The sequence below is a fragment of the Salvelinus sp. IW2-2015 genome, unplaced genomic scaffold (assembly GCF_002910315.2).
Source record: "Salvelinus sp. IW2-2015 unplaced genomic scaffold, ASM291031v2 Un_scaffold515, whole genome shotgun sequence".
Classification (NCBI taxonomy): domain Eukaryota; kingdom Metazoa; phylum Chordata; class Actinopteri; order Salmoniformes; family Salmonidae; genus Salvelinus; species Salvelinus sp. IW2-2015.
The window spans coordinates 68,436-87,130 of NW_019942566.1; the positions used below are offsets into that span (position 1 = coordinate 68,436).

The window sequence follows — 18,695 nt, forward strand, 5'->3', positions numbered from 1 at the left end:
ATATCATAATTAATACGTAAATTGGATTTGATGGTTTTTCTGTTTGCACATGCTTATTTATTTCTGAGATGCGTTGGGGCAATTATTTAAGATCAAAACAGATCAAATCCCGCCCCAAAACCAGCGTGGTGCTCTTTCATTGGTCAAAGTCAATGCCAATCAAATCCAAACCTCAATAACAATATAGAGGTCGGTTTTGGGAGGAGCGTTCTTGATTTCTGAAATATTGTAAGTAGCTTATTGAGCGTTTATGAGATGAAAAGACATTGGGCACTGTTCGGGAAATGTATTGTGTTTCATTGTAAATGGTTTTGAATATGTCAATTTAACGCCTTAATATTGCCCTTGGTGGCTAGCATTGGTCAACTAGCTAACGTTAGCAAGCTTCTTCAACGTCTGCGAGACTGGAGCTTGCTGCTGATGACAAGAAAGGGCACCCTGGCCTGACACAACAATCCGACTGTCTAGGGACTTCAATTTGAATTTGTTGCAACCATGAAGTTCACGCAATTTTTGCTAAGGAACAGCTCCATACCCAAACAAGCACTAGTGGATCGGTTTTCCAAGTTCTCACCTTCGCCTCTGTCAATGAAACAATTCATAGACTTTGGTAAGTTTTCATCCCTGTCCTGTCAATAACACGGCTGAACAATAATACTGTCCACGTTTATTCTGAATCCATAGTACAACAAGTACCACTGGTTGCATTTATCAAAGTAGCTAGAATGTTTGTTGTGGTGCATTCACTGCTGTCACTGACCACTGTACTGTACAGTATGTGCTCCCTGATCACAGATGAACTCTCTGCTGAAGCTTTGATTAACATTCTTCCAGGTCTATTCTTCCTTATCATGTTACTCCTGTAAATGGATGCAGCTGCCTAACTAGACTGTGATTCCCATTGTATTTCCCTTTTATCCTGACACCTGAAATTAGAGAATGACTGTAATACGGTAGTTCAAAATGTACATACTTTGAAATTGTATCAAACCCCTAATGATGGGATGGTTTGGATTAAAGCAAGGAAATAAGATAAATGAATACCCGGTTCATGCTTTACTCTTAGATAGCACTTGACCCATGTTCTTGGGTGAAAACATGACATAATACAGCTGCCAAAACAAACCATTTCAAGGTCTTGACATTGTCTTAAACATTTACACAACAGTACATGTACTGTATGACCTCCTGTCTTGTGATTTCCAGTCAGTATCCTATCCCTGGGACTGAAACGGGGAGGGACTACCTGAACCGGTCCAATGAGAACCAACGCTTGTTTTCCATTGCATAACATTTTGCTACGGTGTACCCCCAATGAGTACAACGCAGATGTGTTGTCATGTGACTACAGGCTCGGCCAATGCCTGTGAGAAGACGTCCTTTGTGTTCCTTCGTCAGGAGCTTCCTGTCCGGCTGGCCAACATCATGAAGGAGATTGACTTCCTCCCTGACAAGCTTCTCAGCACCCCCTCACTACAGTTACTACAGAGCTGGTACTGTAATGTTATAACACCCCTCACTACAGTTACTACAGAGCAGGTACAGTAACGTTATAACACCCCTCACTACAGTTACTACAGAGCAGGTACAGTAACGGTATAACACCGCCTCGCTACAGTTACTACAGAGCAGGTACAGTAATGTTATACACCCCATACAGTTACTACAGAGCAGGTACAGTAACTTATAACACCCCACTACAGTTACTACAGAGCAGGTAGTAACGTTTATAACACCCTCACTACAGTTACTACAGAGCAGGTACAGTACCGTTATAACACCCTCACTACAGTTACTACAGAGCATGTACAGTAACGTTATAACACCCCTCACTACAGTTACTACAGAGCAGGTACAGTAACGTTATAACACCCTCACTAAAGTTACTACAGAGCAGGTACAGTAACGTTATAACACCCTCACTACAGTTACTACAGAGCAGGTACAGTAATGTTATAACACCCCTCACTACAGTTACTACAGAGCAGGTACAGTAACGTATAACACCCCTCACTACAGTTACTACAGGAGCAGGTACAGTAATGTTATAACACCCTCACTACAGTTACTACAGAGCAGGTCAGTAACGTTATACACCCCTCACTACACGTTACTACAGAGCAGGTACAGTAACGTTATAACACCCCCACTACAGTTACTACAGAGCAGGTACAGTAACGTTATAACACCCCTCACTACAGTTACACAGAGCAGGTACAGTAACGTTATAACACCCTACTACAGTTACTACAGAGCAGGTACAGTAACGTATAACACCCCTCACTACAGTTACTACAGAGCAGGTACAGTAACGTTATAACACCCCTCACTACAGTTACTACAGAGCAGGTACAGTAACGTTATAAACACCCCTCACTACAGTTACTACAGAGCAGGTACAGTAACGTTAAAACACCCTCGCTACAGTTACTACAGAGCAGGTACAGTAACGGTATATACACCCTCGCTAACGTTACTACAGAGCAGGTACAGTAAGGTAATACACCCCTCGCTACAGTTACTACAGAGAAGGTACAGTAACGTTATAACACCCCTCACTACAGTTACTACAGAGCAGGTACAGTAATGTTATAAACACCCTCCTACAGTTACTACAGAGCAGGTACAGTAACGTTATAACACCCCTCACTACAGTTACTACAGAGCAGGTACAGTAACGTTATACACCCCTCACTACGTTACTACAGAGCAGGTACAGTAATGTTATAACACCCTCCTACAGTTACTAGAGCAGGTACAGTAACGTATAACACCCTCACTACGTTACTACAGAGCAGGTACAGTAACGTTATAAACCACCCACTAACAGTTCTACAGAGCAGGTACAGTAACGTATAACACCCTCACTACAGTTACTACAGAGCAGGTACAGTAATGTTATAACACCCCTCACTACAGTTACTACAGAGCAGGTGTATACAACTCTATAAACTCTATACACCTTACTACAGTTACTACAGAGCAGGTACAGTAATGTTATAACACCCACTTCTTACAGTTACTACAGAGCTGGTACATTAGCTATTATATTCTACAAGTGGAACTCTATTGGAGGGATGGGATACCATTCTTCCAAGATAAATCTCATCATTTGGTGTTTTGTTGATGGTGGTGGAAAACGCTGTCTCAGGCGCCACTCCAGAATCTCCCATAAGTGTTCAATTGGGTTGAGATCTGGTGACTGAGACGGCCATGGCATATGGTTTACATCATTTTCATGCTCATCAAACTATTCAGTGCCCTATGGCCTGCCCAGCATTTTTATACATGACCCTAAGCATGATGGGATGTTAATTGCTTTATTAATTCAGGAACCACACCTGTGTGGAAGCACCTGCTTTCAATATGCTTTGTGTCCCTCATGTCCATTATCTGTAGATCTGTGACCACTCTAGGTTACCTTGGAGGTGAGCTGCAGGCTACAGATTAAGATGGTGTTGATGTTCACTGTTTGTTGTGCCAGAGGAAATGGGTCGCTCTGTTGAAGTATTCTTCAGCTAGCTAGACTCCTTTCACCTCACATTTGTTGATATTGATTATTGAACTTGATCATTGCTCTCTGCCAGTGCTTGAATTGGACTTAAATAGGTGCCAGTACTCATTTTGGATGACGGTTCAGTTTTCATTTAGGTGCAGGAACTCCACAATACTTTTGAGCTAATATTCTTTAAGTGGGGCAGGAACTCAAGCTGTAGAACATTTGAGGTTCCGGTGAGCTCCTTCCCAATTCAAGCACTGCTCTCTGCGCTAGTCTGAAATATATATGATAAATGCCTTATCTTGAACAACCATATACTGTAGGTGATATTGCCTATTCCAACAGACTCTGTAGGATGTTATTGTCCTGCCGGCCACACCAGCATGTAGACTATCTTACTGAACTACTCTGGCCCAGTGAGAGGTATGAGTGTATAGCCTGAAGCCTACACGGCAGGGTGCCAGCTGTCTGTCAGGTAGGCTGTACATGTGTACAGACAGACAATGTGGCCTGGAACATTGTCATGTATCATCACAGTGGAACAGGGGGCGTGTGAGACCGGGTTATCAGAAGTGTAGCCGCTATGAAAAATGGCATGCTCTGCCCTCCTTTTTCTATAGTCCATGAACATCTCCTTTGTCTTGCTCACATTGAGGGAGAGGTTGTTGTCCTGGCCTTACACTGCCAGGTCTCTGACCTCCTCCATAGGCTGTCTCAATGTTGTTGGTGATCAGGCCTACCACTGTTGTGTCGTCAGCAAACTTAATGATGGTGTTGGAGTCGTACTTGGCCACGCAGTCATGGGTGAACAGGGAGTACAGAAGGGGACTAAGCACGCACCCCTGAGGGGAACCCGTGTTGAGGATCAGCGTGGCAGATGTGTTGTTGCCTACCCTTACCACCTGGGGGGGGCGGCCCGTCGGGAAGTCCAAGATCCAGTTGCAGAGTGAGGTATTTTGTCCCAGGGTCCCAAGCTTAGTGATGAGCTTTGAGGGCACTATGGTGTTGAACTCTGAGCTGTAGTCAATGAACAGCATTCTCACTTAGGTGTTCCTTTTGTCCAGGTGGGAAAGGGCTTGTGGAGTGCAATAGAGATTGCGTCATCTGTGGATAAGTTGGGGCGGTATGCAAATTGGAGAGGGTCTAGGTTTTCTGGGATGATGGACAATGTGCATCAAGTCTGTATTAGTGAGTGAGTGAGTGAGTGACAGTCAGAGGGATTTGTCATTTGGAAAAATCGTTACTTGCAATTATGTTCTCTTATTGAAACGACATACTTTCCCAAAATAAATGGTGCTAAGTGCTAGTGATATCTATGATATTTTACTTCACCACTTTCGAGAATTGAATTTGTCTATTTCCTAGATGGGTACAACCATCAGCTAGCTACTATGTAATGGCATGTCAAGTACAGCACAGTTGAACCTCTGAAATAGGGCAATAACTTATAGTTATTCCCAAATGGCACCCTATTCCCTACATAGTGCACTACTTTTGACCATTGCCTTATGGGCCCTTGTCAAAAGTAGTGCACTATATTGGGAATAGGGTAACATTTGGGACACTACCGCTGTGATAGATGACCAGTACAGAGCCCTACTGTATGTGCCGGCGTTATTGGCAATGTAATGGTACGGAAGATATTTATAAAACTGGGTCTAAATGTAGCTGTCTACGTCATCGCTACTCTATTGAGGCTGTTTTCATATCCAGGATGTGGGTTTTTCCATTTACAATATTGATTTGGCACCATTTTATTTGGCTTGGTTAGTGGTGACTGGCATCAACAAATGTTACAGGTAAACTTTGTAATTCAAGACTAGCCTAATGTATCTGTTAGAGTATGTAGCCAATGCAACAGCTGTGTTAGTAGAGTGGGAGGGTTCAAGGTCAATTGGTGGACAGAGGGTTTGAAAACAGTCAGCCACTCTGATCTCTCACCTACCTTCCTGACTATCTGCAAGTCACTGAAGTCAGTACAATTTAGCTTACAGCTTCACAGCCTCTTAACCAGGCCTTGATAGTGACTCCTCTGACCAAACTAGTAGGCTAATAAGTAGGCTACTAAAATGCTTACTGGTTTAACTTAGGAGGCCTACTTCCGCTAGGTCAGAAGTATTTAGGGTTTGCTGTACAGAGAGAATATTCAGGTTTTGAGAGGATGAAAATTGTGAGGAATGTTTTTACATCGGAGGGAACATGATGGCCCAAATGGCACCCTATTCCCTATTTAGTGCACTACTTTTGACCAGGACCCACATGGCTCTTGTCAAAAGTAGTGCACTATATAGGGAATAGGCCTAGTCTGCGCTTCCCAAATGGCACCCTATCTCCAGTAGGAGATAGTAGCCCTAGTTATTATAGCATGTATAAACACACCCTGTGGTTTCCATGGTCACCACAAGAGAGTCAGAGGCCGTTCCCAAATAGAATTCTGAGATTTCCAACAGTGGAACTCCAGGAGTCAATGAGGAACTCCAGGAGTCAATGAGGAACTCCAGGAGTCAATGAGGAACTCCAGGAGTCAATGAGGAACTCCAGGAGTCAATGAGGAACTCCAGGAGTCAATGAGGAACTCCAGGAGTCAATGAGGAACTCCAGGAGTCAACGAGGAACGGAACAGTCCAAAGTGATTAGCTGAATGAAAGAAGTGATCTTTGCCCTGGTTTTTGGCTTCTATTGGCCACATTCTCAGGGCAGAATTCAATGAAGACCTTTATTTTGGCCCCACTTTGAAGGAAACTTGAAGCATTAATATAACCTTTATTATGCTTCTAGATACTTCAGAAATCATTCATTCATAAGAAAATGTCTTGCTACACTTCCAAGCACATTTCTTATAAATGCTTAATGAATGCTCTATCAAATCAAATGTATTTATAAAGCCCTTTTTACATCAGATGTCACAAAGTGCTTATACAGAAACCCATCCTTAAACCCCAAACAGCAAGCAATGCAGATGTAGAAGCACGGTGGCTAGGAAAAACTCCATAGAAAGGCATGAACTTAGGAAGAAACCTAGAGAGGAACCAGGCTCTGAGGGGTGGCCAGTCCTCTTCTGGATGTGCCGGGTGCAGATTATAAGAGTACATGGCCATTAAGGCCAGATTGTTCTTCAAGATGTACAAACGTTCATAGATGACCAGTAGGGTCAAATAATATTCACTGGTTGTAGAGGGTGCAACAGGTCAGCACCTCAGGAATAAATGTCAGTTGGCTTTTCATAGCCAAGCATTCAGAGGTCATGACAGCAGGTGCGGTAGAGAGAGAGAGTCGAAAACAGCAGGTCTGGGACAAGGTAGTATGTCCGGTGAACAGGTCAGGGTTCCCTAGTCGCAGGCAGAAGAGTTGAAACTGGAGCAGCAGCATGACCAGGTGGACTGGGGACAGCCAGGAGTCATCAGGCCAGGTAGTCCTGAGGCATGGTCCTAGGGCTCAGGTCCTCCGGGAGGGAAGGAAGAGGGAGATAGAGGGAGCATACGTACATTCACACAGGACACCAGGTAGGAAAGGAGATTTACCCCAGATATAACAGACTGACCCTAGCCCCCCAGCACATAGACTATTGTAACATAGATACTGGAGGCTGCTTTAAGAATACGCTGTATGAATGCCCTATAAAGCCTGATGTATTATTGTTTCCCTGTGTAAACTAACCAGTCTTCTGTGTTGTATTCCTACAGGTATGCAACAAGTCTGATGGAGCTAGTGGGCTTCCTGGAGAAAGAGCCCGATGATAAAAAGATCCTGAAGAAGTAAGTCAATTACACACAGTCACATCCAGCAGATAGGTAGTAGCCTTGTCTTGCTACTGTTCAGCACATCTCATTAGATAACTTGAGTCATAGTTAATTCGGGAAAGGAAAGATAGTCTTTCTCTAAGCTCAGCCCATTAAAGCTACTTCCTTTAACTGAATAATAAATCTTAATCTGGAATGGAATGTGATCTGATGGATAAACACTTCAACCATAACTCTGGCTCTACTGCATACAGAATATAATGATTTACAGGCTTTTGCAAAAGATGGTTTTGAGTTGGTAGCAACCTTGCAGGTGTTAGTGAATGACTGGATGAACGGATGGCTGGATGATGAATGAATGAAGTCTGTCCACCCAGCTACGTACCTTAGGTTCTTTTCAGGGTAGCGTGTTGGAATGTGCCGAGTTGTGAACCTAAGACCCAGCCTTAAAACCCCTTTCCTGTCCTGTCTCCCCTCAGGTTCACTGAGACGCTGGTGAACATCAGGAACCGCCACAACAACGTGGTTCCCACCATGGCACAGGGAGTGGTGGAGTACAAGGATGCCTTTGGCTCCGACCCTGTGACCAATCAGAACGTCCAGTACTTCTTGGATCGCTTCTACATGAGCCGCATCTCCACACGCATGATCATGAACCAGCACTGTCAGTATACAATACTAAATATACACTGAGGGTACAAAGCATTAGGAACACCTTCCTAATATTGAGTTGCACCCCCACCCCCCCTTTTGCCCTCAGAATGGCCTCAATTAGCTGGGGTATGGACTCTACAACGTGTCGAAAGCCTTCCACAGGGATGCTGACTCCAATATGTCAAGTTGGCTGGATGTCCTTTGGGTGGTAGATTATCTTGATACACACGGGAAACTGTTGAGTGTGAAAAACCCAGCAGTGTTGATGTTCTTGACAAACTCAAACCGGTGCGCCAGGCATACCCCATTCAAAGGCATCTTTTGTTTTGCCCATTCATCTCCTGAATGGCGCACACACGCAATCCATGTCTCAATTGTCTGAAGGCTTAAGAGTCCTCCTTTAACCTGTCTCCTCCCCTTCATCTATACTGATCAAAGTGGATTTAACAAGTGACATCAATAAGGGATCATAGCTTTCACCTGATCAGTCTTAGTCATGGAAAGAGCAGGTGTAATGTTTTGTACACTCAGTGTATACCATACTACTATAATAATATATTAATATACAGTGCATTCATAAAGTATTCAGACGGCTTGACTTTTTCCACATTTTGTTACGTTACAGCCTTATTCTAAAATGGGTTAAATTGTTTTTTCCCATCGTAAATCTACACACAATACCCCATAATGCCAAAGCAAAAACAGGTTTTTAGAAATGTATGCAAATGTAAAAAAAAATGTTTTTTTAAATGTAATAATGAAATATCACATTTACTTAAGTATTCAGACCCTTTACTCAGCGATTACAGCCTCGAGTCTTCTTGGCACGCCTGTATTTGGTTGGATGGGGACCGTCACTGCACAGCTATTTTCAGGTCTCTCCAGAGATGTTCAATCGGGTTCAAGTCCGGGCTCTGGCTGGGCCACTCAAGGACATTAAGAGACTTGTCCCGAAGCCACTCCTGCGTTGACTTGGCTGTGTGCTTAGGGTTGTTGTCTTGGGTCCTGAGCGCTCTGGAGCAGGTTTTCATCAAGTATCTCTCTCTACTTTGCTCTGTTAATCTTTTCCTCGATCTTGACTAGTCTCCCAGTCCCTGCTGCTGAAAAACATCCCCACAGCATGATGATGCCACCACCATGCCTCACCGTAGGGATGGTGCCAGGTTTTCTCCAGATGTGACGCTTGGCATTCAGGCCAAAGAGTTCAATCTTGGATTCATCAGAACAGAAAATCTTGTTTCTCATGGTCTGAGAATCCTTTAGGTGCCTTTAGGCAAACTCCAAGCGGGCTGTCGTGCCTTTCAGTGAGGAGTGGATTCCGTCTGGCCGCTCTACCTTAAAGACCTGATTGGTAGTGTGCTGCAGAGATGGTTGTCCTTCTGGAAGGTTCTCCCATCTCCACAGACGAACTCTGGAGCTCTGTCAGAGTGACCATCGGGTTCTTGGTCACCTCCATGAACAAGGCCCTTCTCCCCTGATTGCTYAGTTTGACCTGACGGCTAGCTCTAGGAAGAGTCTTGGTGGTTTCAAACTTCTTCCATTTAAGAATGATAGAGGCCACTGTGTTCTTGGGGACCTTAATGCTGTAGACAATTTTTGGTGCCCTTCCCCAGATCTGTGCCTCGGCACAATCCTGTTTTGGAGCTATACGAACAATTACTTCGACCTCAACTGTTGGTGTCTGTCTTTCCAAATCATGTCAAATCAATTGAATTTAGCACAGATGGACTCCAATCAGGTTGTAGAAACATCTCAAGGATGATCAATGGAAACAGGATGCACCAGAGCTCAATTTCGAGTCTCATAGCAAAGGGTCTCAATACTTATTGTAACGTGGTAATGTTGAACCCAAGAACAGAGAATGAACCAGACCAGGAAACGGTGACCTGGGGAAACGTAAAGACTTTACTTGGAAAAAATAAACAGAACAATACAGGAAACTCAAAAACCAAAACAATAAACACTAGTACTCAATGTCAAGGGGTCTGAATACTTTCCGAATGCACTGTATACCATACTCAAAAGTACCATTGTGACGTGTTTTTGAATCGGCATCCAGGTGTGGTTATTACCACATGAGTTTCATGTACCTCTTCAGCTCTCATCTTTGATGGAAGCGCCAACCCCGCCCATCCCAAGCACATTGGCACCATCGACCCTGACTGCGATGTGACGGAGGTGGTAAAAGGTGCTGTCCCTCATCAGCTACAACATGCCACACAAACACACACTATACTTATTCCCTAGATAACAAGCTTGATTTACACAAGTAATCTCATCAACTTTCTCACTGCTACAGTAGGTGGTTGTGAACATGTCTGAACATGTCATCCTAGAAGTCGTTTGAGCTGACATCAAAATAACATAATTCACGATTCGTGTAGGCCGGCTCTGGCCCAACCCATCAGTTTCTGTGACCAATCAGAACGGTTTGAAGTTGAAGTTGCAGAGGAGGGAGGCAAATCCAGACTCTTGGAGAGGAAAACGTTAGTGGGCGTGGCGTTGGGCCAGAGCGATGTGGATTGGTAGCCAGGCAACCTTTTCACCTTGATCTGCACAGAATATAAATTGTCCTGTAATTTTAAACACAGTAGAAGATGTGTGTAAACGTAATAATTTTTAAATGGATACAGAGACAGACGATTCTCCACCTATCCCTGTTGCTACATGTAATTTTGTATAGTTTATTATTCTACTTTTGTAACGGTTATTACATTTAGTTGTTATGGTAACTAGATTGAATGTCAGTGTGCTACAGTCCTAGTCTTGTTTCGTCTGTCTGTTCCCAGATGCCTTTGATAGCTCCAAGATGCTCTGTGAACAGTACTACCTGACCTCGCCAGAGATTGACATCACACAAGTCAACGGTAAATCACATTCTATACAGGGTTACAGACCTTGGCTCAGGTAGTATTTTTTTCCCTTCAAATACTTTAGCTGCTCTTGATTGAGCTGTAGTAGCTGCGCTTGGTTGAGCTTGCCTGGCTCAATTGATCCAATAGAATAGTCCCAGAAGTGCAAACCAGCCCAGCTGGCACTGCTGATGGGCTCAATCGAATGCACAAAGTATTTGAAAGATTTCAAATACTATTTGGAGTCAGGTCTGTTTGATACAACATTATGCAGTCACTTGTCGTATTGTGCCAATCGAAAGGAGAATGGCCAGAGTAGCTTGAAGCTGTTTCTAGTTCTCCTATTTCCAAAATAGTAAAATTTGGAAAGCAAGTGGGTGTTGGTAGCCTAGCAGTTAAGAGCGTTGGGCCAGTAACCTAAAGGTCGCTGGTCTGAATCCCCGAGCCGACTAGGTGAACAATCTGTCGATGTGCCCTTGAGCAAGGCGCTTAACCCTAATTGCTCCTGTAAGTTGCTCTGGATAAGAGAGTCTGCTAAATGACCAACATTTAAATGTAAGGTTAGGTTTACAGAAACAATCTGCAAGGTCATRTTTGCATTGCGAGTCATTTGAGGTTTGGCTAGGTTTCAGTTAAGTTTATTTATCTGCGAGTGGGTTGGGTATTCTTGATCTCGCATTCAATTTCTCTTTGTCTACTCAATTTGGGGCGCAATTTGCTAAATGTGTGTGTGTTTGTTTGCACAGGCTAGACTGTGTACGTGTTGTTCAGAGATATTTAGTGGTGTTCAGAGATTGTGTTTTCTGTATCTGAGGCACACAGACTTTGAACCACAGGCAGCCATGTCTACAGAGAACCATTCATTCATACATGTCAGTTACATAGAAGTCAATAAGTATTGAATGTATACCTGTGTATCGCCCCTGTGTAGGTTATATGTGTCGTATGAACAGGATAATAGCCAATAGCACCACTTCAAAAGTCTAACCATTACAAATAATAATCTTTGCCTAAACTAGATCAAATCCAGATGTCATTTGGTGCCCAAATATTCAAAACATGCCAGCCATAAAATAGCATCACCTACATCTAATACATTACATTGGGGTGTTGGACAGTCACATTAGAATTAATGATTCATCATAGTTTGCCTTTGGTCAATGTGCACCAAATCAATCCCCATCAATCCCCACCAGTTTCTKTCGCCAGTCAGCAGCAACAAGACCCTTGCTACATGCTCAGTCTTGTCGCCGGGCAGATTTCTCTCAGGGAAGCGTCCAAGTCCAACTCTCAATAATAAACCTCAGTTCACCCAAATTCAGCTATTTAATAGTCACCATGTTAAATGAGCCATAAAAAGGGAAAACGAGGTCTGTTCATGGGTTTGGTTGGTAGTAGCCTCATCCCCAGGGCTCAGTTTTTCAAGTCATCCGTCTGGATTTCGCCTATCGAATAGGATTCAATGCATAAAAATAGAATGAATAGAAGGAACGAATTGTTGACTTGAATGGGGACTCCCGTTCTATTCATTCTATTTATATGCATTAAATCCTATCCGATATAGACGATAACTTTTGAAAAACTGGGCCCTGGCTATCAGAAGTGGCTTGTAACAAGATTAGGTTGGCAGAAGAGTCAATTATGAATTTGATAGTGGTTATTGAGTTGAGTTGTGCATGTTTATGCATTTGCAATAAAATGTGAAAGTTGCTTTTGGTTTCTAGTAACTTCTATTCTCAGTTGTGTATGTTCTACATTTTCAATAAGTCTAAGTCATGTTTGGTTTGGAGTCATTTGGAGTAATGCTCAGTGTTCCTCAGCCAAAGGTCCTGACCAGCCTCTTCGTATTGTCTATGTTCCTTCCCATCTCTACCACATGCTGTTTGAGCTCTTCAAGGTACACCAAACATGTACTTACTATGTCACTTTTATTTATATTACCTCAATTTGGTTCATATTACTTTGTCATTTTCTCAAGCAATGGTTGTTTTGTTTCCAGAACGCCATGAGAGCAACAGTGGAGACTCATGAAATGGCCCTGCATCTCCCACCGGTCAAAGTCCGAGTCTCACTGGGCAGTGAGGACCTAACAATCAAGGTAAACAAAGGCTCAGAGAGTATTAACCATCCACCATCACAATGAGACATGACACATTACATTCCCAGCATACAAAAGGTAGTGCATGCACATCCAACATCCTTCCACACATGCAGGTTGGAAATAATACCATGGGACATAGAAGCCTAGTGTGTACAGTTGAATGTGTATATTTGTCTATGAATACGTACAGTATTACTATAGATTTCCTCCCATGGTTGTTCTGTAGGTCCTAATGATGATGATATTTGGGGAGACAACAGGAAGATCAGAGGCTGGAACCGAGAGTGGAACAGACCTATAACGTTGTTGTTGTTTCTAGATATCAGATCGAGGAGGCGGAGTTCCCCTGAGGAAGATAGAGCGTTTGTTCAGTTACATGTACTCCACCGCCCCCAGCCCCGTCGATATTGACAACAGCCGCAATGCACCACTGGTAACACCCTGTCCTGGGGCCATTTAAACTATATAGTTGACTAGTGCATTCGGAAAGTATTCAGACCTTGACTTTTTCCGCATTTTGTTACGTTACAGCCTTATTCTAAAATATATTAAATAGTTTTTTCCGTCATCAATCTACACAATACCCACTTAAATATCACCCATCTGATGCATCTGAATGTGGGTCATGTTGGAAGACTCATCATGTGACCAGCTTGTGATAGAGCCCTATCCTCATAACCTAGCTTACTACCCCACTCTGTGGTCCATCAACAGGCATTTTTGTTTTATTTATTTATTTATTTTTTCACCTTTATTTAACCAGGTAGGCTAGTTGAGAACAAGTTCTCATTTACAACTGCGACCTGGCCAAGATAAAGCAAAGCAGTGCGACACAAACAACAACACAGAGTTACACATGGAATACACATGGAATAAACAAACACACAGTCATATAACCTAATCTACCACTCCAGACCCTTTACTCAGTACTTTGTTGAAGCACCTTTGGCAGTGATTACAGCCTCGAGTCTTCTTGGGTATGACGCTATAAGCTTGGCACACCTGTATTTGGGGATTTTCTCTAATTCTCTGCAGATCCTCTCAAGCTCTGCCAGGTTGGATGGGGAGCGTCGCTGCACAGCTATTTTCAGGCCTCTCAAGGACATTCAGAGACTTGTCCCGAAACAGATCCTGCATTGTCTTCGCCCCAGTCTGATGTCCTGAGCGCTGTGGAGCAGGTTTTCATCAAGGATCTCTCTGTACTTTGCTCCGTTCATCTTTCTCTTGATCCTAACTAGTATCCCAGTCCCTGTTGCTGAGAAACATCCCCAAAGCATGATGCTGCCACCACCATGCTTCACCGTAGGGATGGTGCCAAATTTCCTTCAGATGTAACACTTGGTATTCAGGCCAAAGAGTTCAATCTTGGTTTCATCAGACCAGAAAATCTTGTTTCTCATGGTCTGAGGTTGCTTTTGGCAAACTCCAAGCGGGCTGTCATGTACCTTTTACTGAGGAGTGGCTTCCTTCCGTATGGCAACTCTACCATAGAGGCCTGATAGGTGGAGTGCTGCAGAGCTGGTTGTCCTTCTGGAAGGTTCTCCCATCTCCACAGAGGAACTCTGGAGCTCTGTCAGAGTGACTATCAGGTTCTTGGTCACCTCCCCGATTGCTCAGTTTGGCCAGGCGGCTAGCTCTAGGAAGAGTCTTGGTGGTTCCAAACTTCTTCAATTTAAGAACGATAGAGGCCACTGTGTTCTTGGGGACCTTCAATGCTGCAGAAATGTTTTGGTACTCTTCCCCAGATCTGTGCCTCGACACAATCCTGTCTCGGAAGCTCTACGGACAATTCCTTCGATCTCATTGCTTCCTTTTTGCTCTGACATGCACTGTCAACTGTGGGACCTTATATAGACAGACAGGTGTTTGCCTTTCCAAATCATGTCCAATCAATTGAATTACCACAGGTGGACTCCAATCAAGTTGTAGAAACATCTCAAGGTTGATCAATAGAAACAGGATGCACCGAACTCAATTTCGAGCCTCATAGCAAAGGGTCTGAATAACTTATCTAAATAAGGTATTGATGTTTTTTATTTTCTAAAAACCTGTTTTCGCTTTGTCATTATTATTGTGTGTAGATTAATGAGTACATTTATTCATTTAATCCATTTTAGAATAAGGCTGTAACGTAACAAAATGTGGAAGGGAAGGGGTCTGAGTACTTTCCGAATGCACCGTATACAATGTATACTATATAAAGTATACAATTAACCTAAACTACTGGCAGTGTAGTTTAACAGACTGTATAACTTGATTTAAGCCTATACTTTGGCAGTTTGGCCACATGTTAGAGAGACATTTATTTTTCAATTGCCTGCTGTTTATTTTATCTCAGCTAAAATGTAAACCGCAACCGAGTCTTTACTGACTAAAATGTCATCTGTGAGCCAACAGTATTGAACACGGTTGTAAATAATCAGAATTACAAACTGGACTGTTCATTCATTGCCCTGGGTTATAAGTGTAACTGAGCTTTTGTCTACTACTGTACTGTGATTGTTCAGAGTGAGTTTAACTCTTTGTGTCCCTGCTCTGGTTCTCTGTAGGCTGGTTTTGGCTACGGTCTTCCCATCTCCCGTCTCTATGCCAAGTACTTCCAGGAGACCTGCAGCTCTACTCCATGGAGGGATATGGGACGTCAGCTGTCATCTACCTGAAGGTAACACTTCACGCATGGAATTTGTTAGTTCAACAGTCTTAACTTGTTGTCTTGTTCTACATCTAAACAATGATGGTGTTTTTGAAGTATGTAGGTTCATTTTCAATATTGGTTCACGTGCAACAGTATGGCTCACAGAGTTATAATGTAAGCTCAGATTTCACTCTGTCCTACATACCGTTATGTTAAACATGGTTACCTAGTACCCAATGCTCCATGTAATTCCATTACCCACTTAAATAACTTCCATCTGATGCATCTGAATGTGATAGAGCCATATCCTCATCATCTAACTTACCACTCCACTCTGTGCTCCATTACCAGTCCTTGTACTAATATAATCTAACCTACCACTCCACTCTGTGCTCCATTACCAGGCCTTGTACTAATATAATCTAACTACCACTCCACTCTGCTCCATTACCAGGCCTTGTACTTATATAACCTAACCTACCACTCCACTCTGTGCTCCATTACCGGGCCTTGTACTTATATAACCGAACCTACCACTCCACTCTGTGCTCCATTACCGGGCCTGTACTTATATAACCGAACCTACACTCCACTCTGTGCTCCATTACCAGGCCTTGTACTTATATAACCTAACCTACCACTCCACTCTGTGCTCCATTACCAGGCCTGTAGCTTATATAACCTAACCTACCACTCCACTCTGTGCTCCATTACCAGGCCTTGTACTTATATAACCTAACCTACCACTCCACTCTGTGCTCCATTAACAGGCCTTGTCCTCAGAGTCTGTGGAAAGACTTCCTGTTTACAACCAGTCAGCCATAAGGCGTTACCAGAGAGCAATGAGGCAGATGACTGGTGCATGCCCAGCAAGGATCCCAAGAAGCTGGGATGAGAGGAGAAGTTAACCAAACAGACAGACAGACAGAGAGAGAGAGAGCTCAGATATATGAAGAACGGAGGAGCAGGAGAAAGAAAGAAGAGGATGACTGAAAGGAGGAATGGAATGATGATTCATAATCAGAAACTAACAGAAGGTACCCAATTGTACCGTGTGTGTGTGTGTGTGTAATATCTGGATTCTTCGCAATGGAGATTCTCATCCAGCACTTGAAGTGGGAAAACAATCATGTTGGAGGCGTTTCAATGGCAATACCAGGATCTCTATTCAATACCAGGATCTCTATTCAATACCAGGATCTCTATTCAATACCAGGATCTCTATTCAATACCCGGATCTCTATTCAATACCAGGTTCTCTATTCAATACCAGGACTCTCATTCAATACCAGGATCTCTATTCAATACCAGGATCTCTATTCAATACCAGATCTCTAGTCATTACCAGGATCTCTTATTCATTACCAGGATCTCTATTCATTACCAGGATCTCTATTCAATACCAGGTTCTCTATTCAATACCAGGTTCTTATTCAATACCAGGTTCTACATAAACCAGGATCTCTATTCAATACCAGAGATCTCTCTATTCAATACCAGGATCTCTCTATTCCAATACCAGGATCTCTATTCAATACCAGGATCTCTATTCAATACCAGGATCTCTATTCAATACCAGGATCTCTATTCAATACCAGGATCTCTATTCAATAAGTGACTTTGTGAATGTTACAGTCAGAAACAGGGCCATAAACTACTCACAATCACATCTCACCTTTTGGTTTCATTTAGCGACACGTTTCAGGTATTCATTTCACTCACTTATTTTAACATTATGACACTGAAGCAGTGTAAAAAACTAGCATTTTGCTTAAAAGGTGCATTTTAGTTTGTAACTGATCATTTAATTTATTAAACGCCTGAATTTGGTTATACAGTGATATAAGCTGCACTATCACAGTAGTACTGTCTGTGATACTACGTTTTAGATTTTGTATCTAGTTTTCTCTAAACTCTTCACTCACAGCTACAGTATGCAGCTAGGACACTGAGCTCCATGGACGCAGATAGATATAGTGTGTCAGTCAGAAACATGTCAAGGCCATGCTGTCAGTCGATGGGTTTTCTCTGGTTACCCTTCTACTACAGGATGTTCTATGGGTACATAGTGGTCAACAAATGTTATTTTCAGCATACTATGTAGACTCCATATAGTTTCAACTCTGAGCATTTCAYCTTTTTGTTTTTTACTGCTTACAAATATTTGTCAATCTCGGAAGTTTAAACAGACGTTTATCTCCACTGTTTTTTGGGACCTAAAGGGAATTTAGTAGAATCAACTGTAAATCTTGGTGACTCATTTTTTTTGTTCCATCCTCACTTGTTGAATAAGACAAGAGCTCAAACAAAGGTCATTCATTCAAGGTTTCCTATGAAGACAGAAAATAGATATTGAAGACATAGATATCTAGTACATTTACTCTAAACCAAGTCCAACTGAGTTTAAGTATAAGTTATGTGAATATTGAGATACATTTTCTATCATACTGTTATGATTATTTTAAATGACTAAAACGATTGCATTTTAGAGGCTGGCTAGGTCTTTTATACATGAAGTATTTATTAAATAACGTTGTGTGCCAGAGAGCAAAATGGGAGTATTATCACATTTCTGTGATTAGGGACACGGTACGACTGAGTTGAATCAAATGTTTGACTGGTGCCCAGTGTGAGTATTTTTTGATGTGTCAACTGGGGCAGTCATTACAAAATGAATTTATTTCATTTCCTGGTATACACTAAATAGTCACTATTATTACACTCCTTAGCAATAAGAAATCACATAAAAGACTATGTACACTTACTAACATTTAATCCAATAACAGCTAAGTATTTGTAACTAGTCAATATTTGTATGTGCATTGAAACAAAACAAAAATTGTTTGAGACTAACACTGAAGTGCCAACTTTTATTTCTCTCTTTCTGGTTTTTAACATGTATGGTTTTAAATCACACGATCTCAGGATGTTGAAGGCATTTCATATTTTTCAAAGTATCATCGTAAGTGCTGTGATGTCATATTAAACCGACCTGGGAGGAGCTATCTATCAATGGAAGTTGCTGATTGGACCTCACAATGTGGTCGGAGTCCTAATTTGAGATTATTGCACATAATTTATTATTGTTGCCGTTAATAGATGATTTACCAATATACATTATTTGGGTTATGGGCAGCCATCTAATGTCAGGATTTCAGTCTAATTGAATTCTAACTGAATAACAATAGTGGTTATCTGCTTATTTTAAGCATCT

The 18,695-nt window shown here is 42.3% G+C and overlaps 1 protein-coding gene across 1 annotated transcript; it reads left to right on the forward strand.

Annotated features, from left to right (window-relative positions):
- The first annotated feature begins 180 nt into the window (after positions 1–180).
- On the forward strand, positions 181–16,800 carry LOC112068425 (pyruvate dehydrogenase (acetyl-transferring) kinase isozyme 2, mitochondrial-like). The gene is given in 13 exon segments (XM_024135586.2): positions 181–610; positions 1,352–1,493; positions 7,183–7,254; positions 7,719–7,903; positions 9,992–10,081; positions 10,683–10,760; positions 12,566–12,642; positions 12,745–12,843; positions 13,166–13,279; positions 15,396–15,444; positions 15,447–15,508; positions 16,252–16,315; positions 16,318–16,800. Coding segments are annotated over 13 exon segments (1,206 nt in total). The 5' UTR covers positions 181–495; the 3' UTR covers positions 16,377–16,800.
- Positions 16,801–18,695: the final 1,895 nt, after the last annotated feature.